General features: G+C 43.6%; 1 protein-coding gene across 6 annotated transcripts in view; it reads left to right on the top strand.

Annotated features, from left to right (window-relative positions):
* The window catches only part of tpk1 (thiamin pyrophosphokinase 1), a 381,820-nt gene that overhangs the window by 179,902 nt on the left and 189,189 nt on the right, over positions 1-12,729 (top strand). For all 6 annotated transcript variants that reach the window (XM_078236390.1, XM_078236382.1, XM_078236417.1 and 3 more), the window contains one exon: positions 11,021-11,093. In XM_078236390.1, the coding sequence (XP_078092516.1) occupies positions 11,021-11,093 (73 nt within the window). The remainder of the gene's footprint in view (positions 1-11,020; positions 11,094-12,729) is intronic.

Genomic DNA, 12,729 nt, shown 5'->3' with positions numbered 1-12,729 from the left:
GCATCTACTCAACAAGGTAGAAAATTGCCCAGTTATGTTCTGTACATGAAGCTGTAGGCACAACGATGGCACCAGGCCTCATTGGGAGATAACAGGACAGATGGACAAAAAGCTTGCGCAAAGAGGCAGGTTTTAAGGAGGGAGAGGCAGAGAGATTTTGGGAAGGAATTCCACAAATGGGGGTTCTTTGAAAACTGAATCAGAATGCAAAATTAATTCTGCATCCTATGCTTGCCAGCTTCATGATTATCTAACCTACTATCAATTTTAGCCATAAATTAAATGTCACCATATGAAGAGTAGGGAATAGTGAGTAAGAAATCCGTTAGCTGTTGTGGTATGTTTGACCAAGTATTTCAACTGTGAAACCTCTCTTTAAAAATCGGTCATTGTTTTTATGAGAAAATTAACCCCAAGAAAAAGACTTATTATCAGCAAATTAATTTTCGATGCACCAATGGAAGAAAAGTTCTTCAGCAACTAATGTTTGTTTCAGTTCCATACTCAACAACAGCAACAATAACTTACGTTTATATAGTATCTTTAATGTGGTAAAGATTTCTCAGGTACTTCACTGTGTTATCCGCAAAAGTTGGCACCAAGCCTCAGCGAGAGATAATACAACAGATGGACCAAAAGCTTGTGCAAAGAGGCAGGTTGTAAGGAGAGAGAGACAAAGAGTTTTGGGAAGGAATTCCAGAACTTGGGATTTACATGGCTCAAGTAAATTTATTTTTAACAACAGTTTCTTCCAGAATACACTATTGTTGCTTTTTGCCTTTAAGATGTTATTCATAAGTTTCTTGAGCGTTTGCTTTATCTTAGGGGAGGCTGTGATGAAATTGTATAGTCACTGGACTAGTGTTCCAGAGACCTCTGGGGACCCATGTTTGAATCCCATCACAGCAGATGGTGAAAGTTGAATTGAATAAAAATCTGGAATTAAAAGTCAAATGATGACCATGAAGCCATTGTCGATTGTTGAAAAAACCCACCTGGTTCACTAATGTCCTTTAGGGAAGGAAATCTGCCATCCTTACCTGGTCTGGCCTGCATGCGACTCCAGATCCACAGCAATGTAGTTGATGCTTAAAATGCCTCCTTATGGGCAATAAATGCTGGCCCATAATGAAAGAATAAAAAGATGTAAGTATGATATGGAAGGATTGGAGGGATATGGAAGAGAGGGAGATAAAAAGACAGCAAGGAAAGGTCCAAACAAGTTTTGATTTAGAATGTTACATTTTTAAAAGTTGCAACAACAATTAAAACCTGGAGGAATAGGATTCTGCACTTGCTTCATTTTCAGAGAGGCTGCCTAATAGCAATTAACACATTATGTCATTAAGCAGGTACTTAGACTGAAATGGATGAGGCTTAACTGTCTGTGGCAAGTTTATTTTGTATCTACTGCACAAATACAGGAATTTTGCTTCATTCAATGGTGCAGCAGACAGCAAGGTGCCATTCTCGTGTAGTTAATAGGCAAGCAGGTCAACTCAAGAAAACGCTGTTTGGATTTTTGCATTCAACCATGAATCTACACCTTACCTGAAATTGTCTTGTGTATAAATAATGGTGTTGCCATGTGTTTTGCCATTATTTTCACAGTAAATTATGGCCTGATATCTAAAATGTGACAGCAACATAAGGCTAGTTGATAAATGTCATCTCACTAAGAACTTTGGCTGTAAAACTCCCGTAATTTAACATTTTTATGTATAATACACCATATCTGCTTTTCAGTAATTTAACAGAGTTAGGTTTATATTGCTGACATCTGTTTCTACATTGAGCTTATATGTAGAGCAAATGGCTAGTGTCCTGTTTACAAAATTGCGGATAAGGCTAATCTTTATAGCATGTGGAGTTATATGAATTCCAACGCAAATATTGACTGGTGAATGTAGGCTTTCACTAGACAGAAGTGGTTTTGCGAATTTCTGAACTAGCATTCTGAGGAAAGCGGGCTCATTGGACTGCTCCATCTCAAATGTGAATTTGAGCACAGGGTGAGTAAAACGTTTAAGGAAATCCTTACACGTAGAACATAGAACATTACAGCGCAGTACAGGCCCTTCGGCCCTCGATGTTGCGCCGACCAGTGGTACCAATCTAAAGCCCCTCTAATCTACACTATTCCAATATCATCCATATCTTTATCCAATAATCATTTGAATGCTCTCAATGTTGATGAGTCCACCACTGCTGCAGGCAGGGCATTCCACGCCCTTACTACTCTCTGAGTAAAGAACCTACCTCTAACATCTGTCCTATATCTCTCACCCCTCAATTTAAAGCTATGTCCCCTCGTGCTAGCCAACACCATCCGAGGAAAAAGACTCACTACCCACCCTATCTAATCCTCTGATCATCTTGTATGCCTCTACTAAGTCACCTCTTAACCTTCTTCTCTCTAACGAAAAAAACCTCAAGCCCCTCAGCCTTTCCTCATACGATTTTCCCACCATACCAGGCAACATCCTGGTAAATCTCCTCTGCACCCTTTCCAACACTTCCACATCTTTCCTATAATACGGCGACCAGAACTGTACGCAATACTCCAAATGCGGCCGCACCAGAGTTTTGTACAGTTGCAGCATGACCTCCTGGCTCCGAAACTCAATCCCTCTACCAATAAAAGCTAACACACCGTACGCCTTCTTAACAACCCTATCAACCTGGGTGCCAACTTTCAGGGATCTATGCACATGGACACCCAGATCCCTCTGTTCATCCACACTACCAAGTATCTTACCATTAGCCCAGTACTCTGTATTCCTGTTACTCCTTCCAAAGTGAATCACCTCACATTTTTCCGCATTAAACTCCATTTGCCACCTCTCAGCCCAGCTCTGCAGCTTATCTGTGTCCCTCTGTAACCTGCCACTTCCCTCCGCACTGTCTACAACTCCACCGACTTTAGTGTCATCCGCAAATTTACTAATCCATCCTTCCACGCCCTCATCCAAGTCATTAATAAAAATAACAAACAGCAGTGGCCCCAAAACAGATCCTTGCGGTACACCACTAGTAACTGAACTCCAGGATGAATATTTCCCATCAACCACCACCCTTTGTTTTCTTACAGCTAGCCAATTCCTGATTCAAACCACTAAATCAACCTCAATCCCATGTGTCCGTATTTTCTGCAAAATCTTACCATGGGGAACCTTATCAAACGCTTTGCTGAAATCCATATACACCACATCAACCACTTTACCCTCATCCACCTCTTTGGTCACCTTCTCAAAGAACTCAATAAGGTTTGTGTGGCACGAGCTACCCTTCACAAAACCGTGCTGACTATCCCTAATCAAATTATTCCTTTCTAGGTGATTATAAAACCTACCTCTTATAATCCTTTCCAATACTTTGCCCACAACAGAAGTAAGGCTCACCGGTCTATAATTACCAGGGTGTCCCTACTCCCCTTCTTGAACAAGGGGACAACATTTGCTATCCTCCAGTCTTCTGGCACTGTTCCTATGGACAATGACGACACAAAGATCAAAGATCAAAGCCAAAGGCTCTGCAATCTCCTCTCTAGCCTCCCAGAGAATCCTAGGATAAATCCCATCCGGCCCAGGGGACTTATCTATTTTTACCCTTTCCAGAATTGGTAACACCTCCTCCTTATGAACATCAATCCCATCCAGTCCAACAGCCTGCATCTCAGTACTCCCCTCAACAACACTGTCCCTCTCCAGTGTGAATACCGACGAAAAATATTCATTTAGTGCCTCTCCTATCTCTTCAGACTCCACGCACAACTTCCCACTCCTGTCCTTGACTGGCCCTAATCTTACCCTAGTCATTCTTTTACTCCTGACATACCTATAGAAAGCTTTAGTGTTTTCCTTGATCCTACCTGCCAAAGACTTCTCATGTCCCCTCCTGGCTCTTCTTAACTCTTTCTTTAGGTCCTTCCTGGCTAACTTGTAACTCTCAAGCGCCCTAACTGAGCCTTCACGTCTCATCTTAACATAAGTCTCCTTCTTCCTCTTCACAAGAGATTCAACCTCCTTAGTAAACCACGGTTCCCTCACACGTCTGTTTCCTCCCTGCCTGACAGGTACATATTTATCAAGGACGCGTAGTAGCTGTTCCTTGAACAAGTTCCACATTACAATTGTGCCCATCCCCTGCAGTTTCCTTCCCCAACCTATGCCAGCTAAATCTCGCCTAATCGCATCATAATTTCCTTTCCCCCAGCTATAACTCGTGCCCTTTGGTATATACCTATCCTTTTCCATTGCTAAAGTAAACGTAATCGAATTGTGGTCACTGTCACCAAAGTGCTCACCTACCTCCAAATCTAACACCTGGCCTGGTTCATTACCCAGTACCAAATCCAATGTGGCCTCTTGTTGGTCTATCTACATACTGCGTCAGGAAGCCTTCCTGCACACACTGGACAAAAACCGACCCCTCTAAAGTACTCGAACTATAGCTTTTCCAGTCAATATTTGTAAAGTTAAAGTCCCCCATAACAACTACCCTGTTACTTTCGCTCCTATCCAGAATCATCTTTGCAATCTTTTCCTCTACATCTCTGGAACTTTTTGGAGGTCTATAAAAAACTCCCAACAGGGTGACCTCTCCTTTCCTGTTTCTAACCTCAGCCCAAACTACCTCAGTAGATGAGTCCTCATCAAATGTCCTTTCTGCCACCGTAATACTGTCCTTGACTAACAATGCCACACCTCCCCCTCTTTTACCACCTTCCCTGCACTTACTGAAACATCTAAACCCCGGAACCTGCAACAACCATTCCTGTCCCTGCTCTATCCATGTCTCCGAGATGGCCACAACATCGAAATCCCAGGTACCAACCCATGCTGCAAGCTCACCCACCTTATTCCGGATGCTCCTAGCCTTTAAGTATACACACTTCAAACCGCCTTCCTGCCTGCCAGTACACTCCTGCGACTCTGAAACCTCATCCATGACCTCACTACTCTCAACCTCCTGTACACCGGAGCTACAATTCAGGTACCCACCCCCCTGCTGAATTCGTTTAAACCCTCCCGAAGAGCATTAGCAAATTTCCCCCCCAAGATATTGGTACCCCTCTGGTTCAAGTGCAGACCATCCTGGTTGTAGAGGTCCCACCTACCCCAGAAAGAGCCCCAATTGTCCAGGTATCTGAATCCCTCCCTCCTGCACCATCCCTGTAACCACGTGTTCAACTGCTCTCTCTCTCTATTCCTCTCCTCACTATCATGTGGCACGGGTAACAAACCAGAGATAACAACTTTGTTTGTTCTAGCCCTAAGTTTCCACCCTAACTCCCTGAATTTCTGCCTTACATCCCCATCCCTTTTCCTACCTATGTCTTGAGTGCCTATGTGAACCACAACTTGGGACTGGTCCCCCTCCCCCTTAAGGATATCGAAAACACGATCCGAGACATCGCGGACTCTGGCTCCTGGGAGGCAACACACCAACCGTGAGTCTCTCTCGTTCCCGCAGAATCTCCTATCCATCCCTTTAACTATGGAGTCCCCAATGACTTAATCCTCTACTCCTCTCCCCCCTTCCCTTCATTGCCACAAGGACAGACTCTGAGCCAGTGACCTGTACCCCATGGCTTATCCCTGCTAAGTCGTCCCCCCCAACAGCATCCAAAAGTGTACTATCCCCAATTTCTACAACATTTTTTGTTTCTCCCCCCACTTGGATGGCTCCCTGTACCTTGGTGCTGTGGTCAGTTTGCTCATAAGACCATAAGACCATAAGACATAGGAGCGGAAGTAAGGCCATTCGGCCCATCGAGTCCACTCCACCATTCAATCATGGTTGATTTCAACTCCATTTACCCGCTCTCTCCCCATAGCCCTTAATTCCTCGAGAAATCAAGACTTTATCAATTTCTGTCTTGAAGACGCTCAACGTCTCGGCCTCCACAGCCCTCTGTGGCAATGAATTCCACAGACCCACCACTCTCTGGCTGAAGAAATTTCTCCTCATCTCTGTTCTAAAGTGACTCCCTTTTATTCTAAGGCTGTGCCCCCGCGTCCTAGTCTCCCCTGTTAATGGAAACAACTTCCCTACGTCCATCCTATCTAAGCCGTTCATTATCTTGTAAGTTTCTATCAGATCTCCCCTCAACCTCCTAAACTCCAATGAATATAATCCCACGATCCTCAGACGTTCATCGTATGTCAGGCCTACCATTCCTGGGATCATCCGTGTGAATCTCCGCTGGACCCGCTCCAGTGCCAGTATGTCCTTCCTGAGGTGTGGGGCCCAAAATTGCTCACAGTACTCCAAATGGGGCCTAACCAGTGCTTTATAAAGCCTCAGAAGTACATCCCTGCTTTTGTATTCCAAGCCTCTTGAGATAAATGACAACATTACATTTGCTTTCTTAATTACGGACTCAACCTGCAAGTTTACCTTTAGAGAATCCTGGACTAGGACTCCCAAGTCCCTTTGCACTTTAGCATTATGAATTTTGTCACCGTTTAGAAAATAGTCCATGCCTCTATTCTTTTTTCCAAAGTGTACAACCTCGCACTTGCCCACGTTGAATTTCATCAGCCACTTCTTGGACCACTCTCCTAAACTGTCTAAATCTTTCTGCAGCCTCCCCACCTCCTCAATACTACCTGCCCCTCCACCTATCTTTGTATCATCGGCAAACTTGGCCAGAATGCTCCCAGTCCCGTCATCTAGATCGTTAATATATAAAGAGAACAGCTGTGGCCCCAACACTGAACCCTGCGGGACACCACTTGTCACCGGTTGCCATTCTGAGAAAGAACCTTTTATCCCAACTCTCTGCCTTCTGTCTGACAGCCAATCGTCAATCCATGTTAGTACCTTGCCTCGAATACCATGGGCCCTTATTTTACTCAGCAGTCTCCCGTGAGGCACCTTGTCAAAGGCCTTTTGGAAGTCAAGATAGATAACATCCATTGGCTCTCCTTGGTCTAACCTATTTGTTATCTCTTCAAAGAACTCTAACAGGTTTGTCAGGCACGACCTCCCCTTACTAAATCCATGCTGACTTGTCTTAATCCGACCCTGCACTTCCAAGAATTTAGAAATCTCATCCTTAACGATGGATTCTAGAATTTTGCCAACAACTGAGGTTAGGCTAATTGGCCTATAATTTTCCATCTTTTTTCTTGTTCCCTTCTTGAACAGTGGGGTTACAACAGCGATTTTCCAATCCTCTGGGACTTTCCCTGACTCCAGTGACTTTTGAAAGATCATAACTAACGCCTCCACTATTTCTTCAGCTATCTCCTTTAGAACTCTAGGATGTAGCCCATCTGGGCCCGGAGATTTATCAATTTTCAGACCTTTTAGTTTCTCTAGCACTTTCTCCTTTGTGATGGCAACCATATTCAACTCTGCCCCCTGACTTTCCTGAATTGTTGGGATATTACTCATGTCTTCTACTGTGAAGACTGACGCAAAGTACTTATTAAGTTCCTCAGCTATTTCCTTGTCTCCCATCACTAGATTACCAGCGTCATTTTGGAGCGGCCCAATGTCTACTTTTGCCTCCCGTTTGTTTTTAATGTATTTAAAGAAACTTTTACTATCATTCCTAATGTTACTGGCTAGCCTACCTTCATATTTGATCCTCTCCTTCCTTATTTCTCTCTTTGTTATCCTCTGTTTGTTTTTATAGCCTTCCCAATCTTCTGACTTCCCACTACTCTTTGCCACATTATAGGCTCTCTCTTTTGCCTTGATGCATTCCCTGACTTCCTTTGTCAGCCATGGCTGCCTAATCCCCCCTCTGATAACCTTTCTTTTGTTTGGGATGAACCTCTGCACTGTGTCCTCAATTACTCCCAGAAACTCCTGCCATTGCTGTTCTACTGTCTTTCCCATTAGGCTCTGCTTCCAGTCGATTTTTGTCAGTTCCTCCCTCATGCGCCTGTAATTACCTTTATTTAACTGTAGAACCTTCACATCTGATTCTGCCTTCCTTCTTTCAAATTGCAGACTGAATTCTACCATATTATGATCACTGCTTCCTAAGTGTTCCCTTACTTTAAGATCTTTTATCACGTCTGGCTCATTACATAACACTAAGTCCAGAATAGCCTGTTCCCTCGTGGGCTCCATCACAAGCTGTTCCAAAAAGCCATCCTGTAAACATTCAATGAATTCCCTTTCTTTGGGTCCACTGGCAACATTATTTACCCAGTCCACCTGCATATTGAAATCCCCCATGATCACTGTGACCTTGCCTTTCTGACATGCCCTTTCTATTTCGTGGTGCATTTTGTGCCCCTGGTCCTGACCACTGTCAGGAGGCCTGTACATAACTCCCATTATGGTTTTTTTGCCTTTGTGGTTCCTCAACTCTACCCACACAGACTCCACATCGTCTGACCCTATGTCGTTTAGTGCTATTGATTTAATTTCATTTCTAATTAACAAGGCAACCCCGCCCCCTCTACCCACCCCTCTGTCTTTTCGATAGGTTGTGAATCCCTGGATGTTTAACTGCCTTTCCTTCCCCTTCTGAGCTGCCGGGCCGGACTCTGCGCCGGAGGCACGGCCACTGTTGCTTCCCCCAGGTAGGCTGCTCCCCCCAACAGTACTTAAACAGGAGTACTTATTTTTAAGGGGCATAGCCACTGGGGTACTCTCTAGTACCTGACCTTTCCCCTTCCCCTTCCTAACCGTGACCCACTTGTCTGTCTCCTGTGGCCCCGGTGTGACCACCTGCCTGTAACTCCTATCTATCACCTCCTCATTCTCCCTAACGAGACGAAGGTCATTGAGCTGCAGTTCCAGTTCCCCAACGCGGTCCCTTAGGAGCTGCAGCTCGACGCACCTGGCGCAGATATGGACGTCCGGGAGGCTAGCTGACAGCAGGACGTCCCACATCAGACACTGAGAACAACAAACTGGCCTCACAATCATAATTCCCCCTTTCTTCCAATGACACAGAAAAAAAAAACTGTCTAAACCTACCCCACCTCTGCCTGTTTACGCCGAAGCCCGATGAGCCAAAGCCCGTCAGCTCTCACTCCACTGCCCACTCCCAACGCTGCCCGCTGAAAGGTGCGACCTGCTTTTAAACCCTCCAAAAACCTTCCCAGGCTTTTCCTGGGCCTACTTCCTGTTTTGAAAAAAAAACCCTCCGATTTTTAACACAAATTTAACTGAAAAATAAATAAATAAATCACATGCAGGAACACACTCCCTTACTCTCCGCCTGCTCCTGTGGATACAATGTAGCAGCAAAGTCAAAGATCATGAACATCGTTGACACATTGAAAATATGCAAAACCTCTACAGCGAGATGTGTTTCTGTGACTGGGTGACACTTGCTAAAAAATCCTTAACATAATTAGTTGTGCTTGTAACATGACTCATTTAGGCTTGCTTAGGAAACGACTTACTTTAGTGAGTACAAGGGTTAGAGTACGCCAGTCTTGCTTCAAGTTAAGACGAGCAGCAGATTTTTGGATGACCTCAAGTTTGCGGAGGGTAGAATTTCGGAGATCAGCTAGTCATACATTGGAATTGTCAAGTCTAAAAAAAGACAAAAGCATAGAATCCCTACAGTGCAGAAGGAGGTCATTTGGCCTATTGAGCTTGTACCGACAACAATCCCACCCAGACCCTATCCCTGTAACCCTGACATAAATGGACAATTTATCATGGCCAATCCACCTAAGTCGCACATCTTTGAAGTGTGGGAGGAAACCGGAGCACCCGGAGGAAACCCATACAGACAGGGGGAGAATGTGCAAACTCCACACAGACAGTGACCCAAGCTGGGAATCGAACCCGGGTTCCTGGCGTTATCAGGCAGCAGTGCTAGCCACTGTGCCTCCATAATGAATGAGCTGTTTCAGCAGCAGAGCTGATTCAGGATGAAGTTAGGCGATGCTGCAGAAACAGTCTTAGTGATGGCATAAATATGTGTCTGGAAGCTTATCTCAAGGTCAAATGTTGACACCAAGATTATGGCCACACTGGCTTAAGCTCAGACTATTGCCAGGGAGAGCGATGGAGCCAGTAGCTAGGAAACAGAATTTGGAATGGGGACTGAAAGCAATGGCTCCATCTTCCCAATAATTAATTGGGGGAAAATTCTGCTTTAATAACCAAATTACCCAAGCTTGCAGAATTCAGAACAGGTCACACTCTTAATTCTTTCATTTTGCCTTAAATTAAAGAGATAGACCCAAAACATAACAATCTTACAAATTTCCTCTTTGTAACACTTTTATAAAGCTCGCTGGGTATTTATTTAGGTGAAAAAATAATGAATTCTGAATGTTAAAATATTTGTGTTGAACTGCTCGAGACAATGTATCCATTTCAGCAAGTCTTTCAAATTGCACTAAGTGGCAGTGGATTGTATTGTAATTCTTAAAATTTACAATGCAACTTGTTAAATGAGGTGGCTTCGTGGTTAAGCACTGCTGCCTCTCAGCGCCAGGGACCCGGGTTCAATTCCCGGCTTGGATCACTGTGTGTGGAGTTTGCACGTTTCCTCCCACACTCCAAAGATGCGCGGGTTAGGTTGATTGTCCATACTAACTTGCCCCTTAGTGTCAGGGGGATTAGTGGGTAAAATACTTGGGGTTACAGGAATAGGGCCTGGGTGGGATTGTTGTCGGTGCAGGCTTGATGGGCCGAATGCCCTCCTCTTGCACTGTAGGGATTCTATGAGGAAATGATTCTCTATTTCATATTAACGCTAAAGGACACTTTAATTTAAATTTAAAATTACAATTCCTAACCTCTGTCTAGCTCACAGCAGTCCTAGGAAAGTTTTATTTCATATTAAATGTCAAAAAATGTCTTGTTTGTGTAATTTTGCCTTCAATGTCTGAAGAAAATGTCACTTTAATCATTTAGGTGCCCGGTCACATTTTAGATTTGTTGAATAGAGCAGAAATACAAGTGCAAAATTCTAGTTCCCCACAGATCTGTCACTTTGAATTTAGTTTTTTATGCACCAGATTTTTTTGTGGAAGAGAATGGTTTGTCCATGTTAAGTGGTTGTTTCTGTTGTCTTTTCTTCTAGATTTCTGCCTCATTTCATCAGTGGAGATTTTGATTCCATTAAACCAGAAGTAAAGGAGTTTTACAAAGTCAAGGTAAAAGACGGCATAGGTTTAGATTATACCTAAAGTGGAATGGTCTTTGGGGAGGTGATGGTCGAGCGGTATTATCGCTAGGCTTTCAATCCAGAAACCCAGCTAATGTTCTGGGGACCCAGGTTCAAATCCCACCTCAGCAGCTGGTGGAATTTGAATTCCATAAAAAATAATCTGGAATTAAGAATCTAATGATGACCATGAAACCATTATTGATTGTCGAAAAAACCCATCTGGTTCACCAATGTCCTTTCGGGAAGAAAACCATAGTCTGGTTGACATGTGACTTCAGAGCCACAGCAACGTGGTTGACTCTTAAAATGCCCTCAGGCAACTAGGGATGGGCAATAAATGCTGGCCAGCCAGTGACGCCCATGTCTCATGAATCAATAAAAAAACAGTATTTATGCTACTGCTTGCTTTGAATTTTTCCTCTCAATGAATTTGGTCATGAATCTAATTTGTCATTAATAATTTGTCAGTTCACCAAAATAGTAATGACCATTTTTAAGGGCCGGCATTGATTACTATGTCCTATATATTTATTAAAAATACATCTCCTGACTTGGAATGCCAGATCATCACTATGGTGAGAAAGATTACAGATGAAAGCATGACATTCTTGAGTAACTTTTGAACTACCTTATGAAATGCCTTATTTTTGGCTCATCTATATGGTTCTTTCCTGTCAGATGAAACTTAAGATATACAATTAATTTGTTACTAATCATAATTAATACCTTTTGCGCTTGATCTTTGTAAATGAGAGGATATATTGTGCCAGTGATAAATTCATAGCATAGTGCTGAGAAAAACATAGGGTGCTGCTTTTTAATAAAATTGGATTTCTTATACCCTAACAATGGAATTTTAAAAACTGGAAAGTCACATGCTTTTTGAACAGAAGCCCTAAGAACGGATGATTATATAATGTGAAAAGTTAACAAAAATCCATCAGATTGCAGAAAACAGAATAATGGCCTCACAAACTGAAAATGGGGACACAACCTACAATTGAAAATATGGGCAGAATTTTCCCAAAAAATGGCAAAGTGTTGTTTCCGGCGAGAAAACCGGTATGTTTCTTTCCAGAGAAACTGGTTGGTTTTCTCTCCAGATCTTACGACATTCTGCAAAAAAAAAAATCAATGGGACGTGATTCATGCCATCATACCCAGCTGCACAGAGATCAGGGCACCATCATAACCTGAGTAAACGTTTCCCCCACCATTGAGGTCTGGAGGTGGGTCCCCACCCCACCTCCGATCTGATTTGTCATTTCTCTATCCCCTCCCCCAAATCTTGGCCACCTTCTCCCCCACTATAACCCCCCCCCAGATCATCGGCCCCTTCCCCCAATCATTGGCCCCTCCCCTACTGATTCCATACACCATCCATTCCTGCTGTTTCAAAGAATACACCATAGCCAGGGAAGTCACTGTCCTGCATTTGGTGAGCCAGGTGGCAGCAGCTGGCAGGCTTGGTGATGCCTTGGATGCCATCTCAAGTGACTTTGCAATAGCTTTTAACTCCCTCTTGCCCCAAACATTTAGCCTCTTTTTCAACATGCTGAAAAAGCTCAGCTGCAGAGATCAGGGTGCCATCTTTAAAGGATGCCCCAATCATAATCTGAGTA

This window comes from Mustelus asterias, chromosome 2, assembly GCF_964213995.1.
Source record: "Mustelus asterias chromosome 2, sMusAst1.hap1.1, whole genome shotgun sequence".
Taxonomy (NCBI): domain Eukaryota; kingdom Metazoa; phylum Chordata; class Chondrichthyes; order Carcharhiniformes; family Triakidae; genus Mustelus; species Mustelus asterias.
The sequence above is the reverse complement of the archived record's forward strand: the minus strand, read 5'-3'. Positions and strand labels throughout refer to the sequence as shown.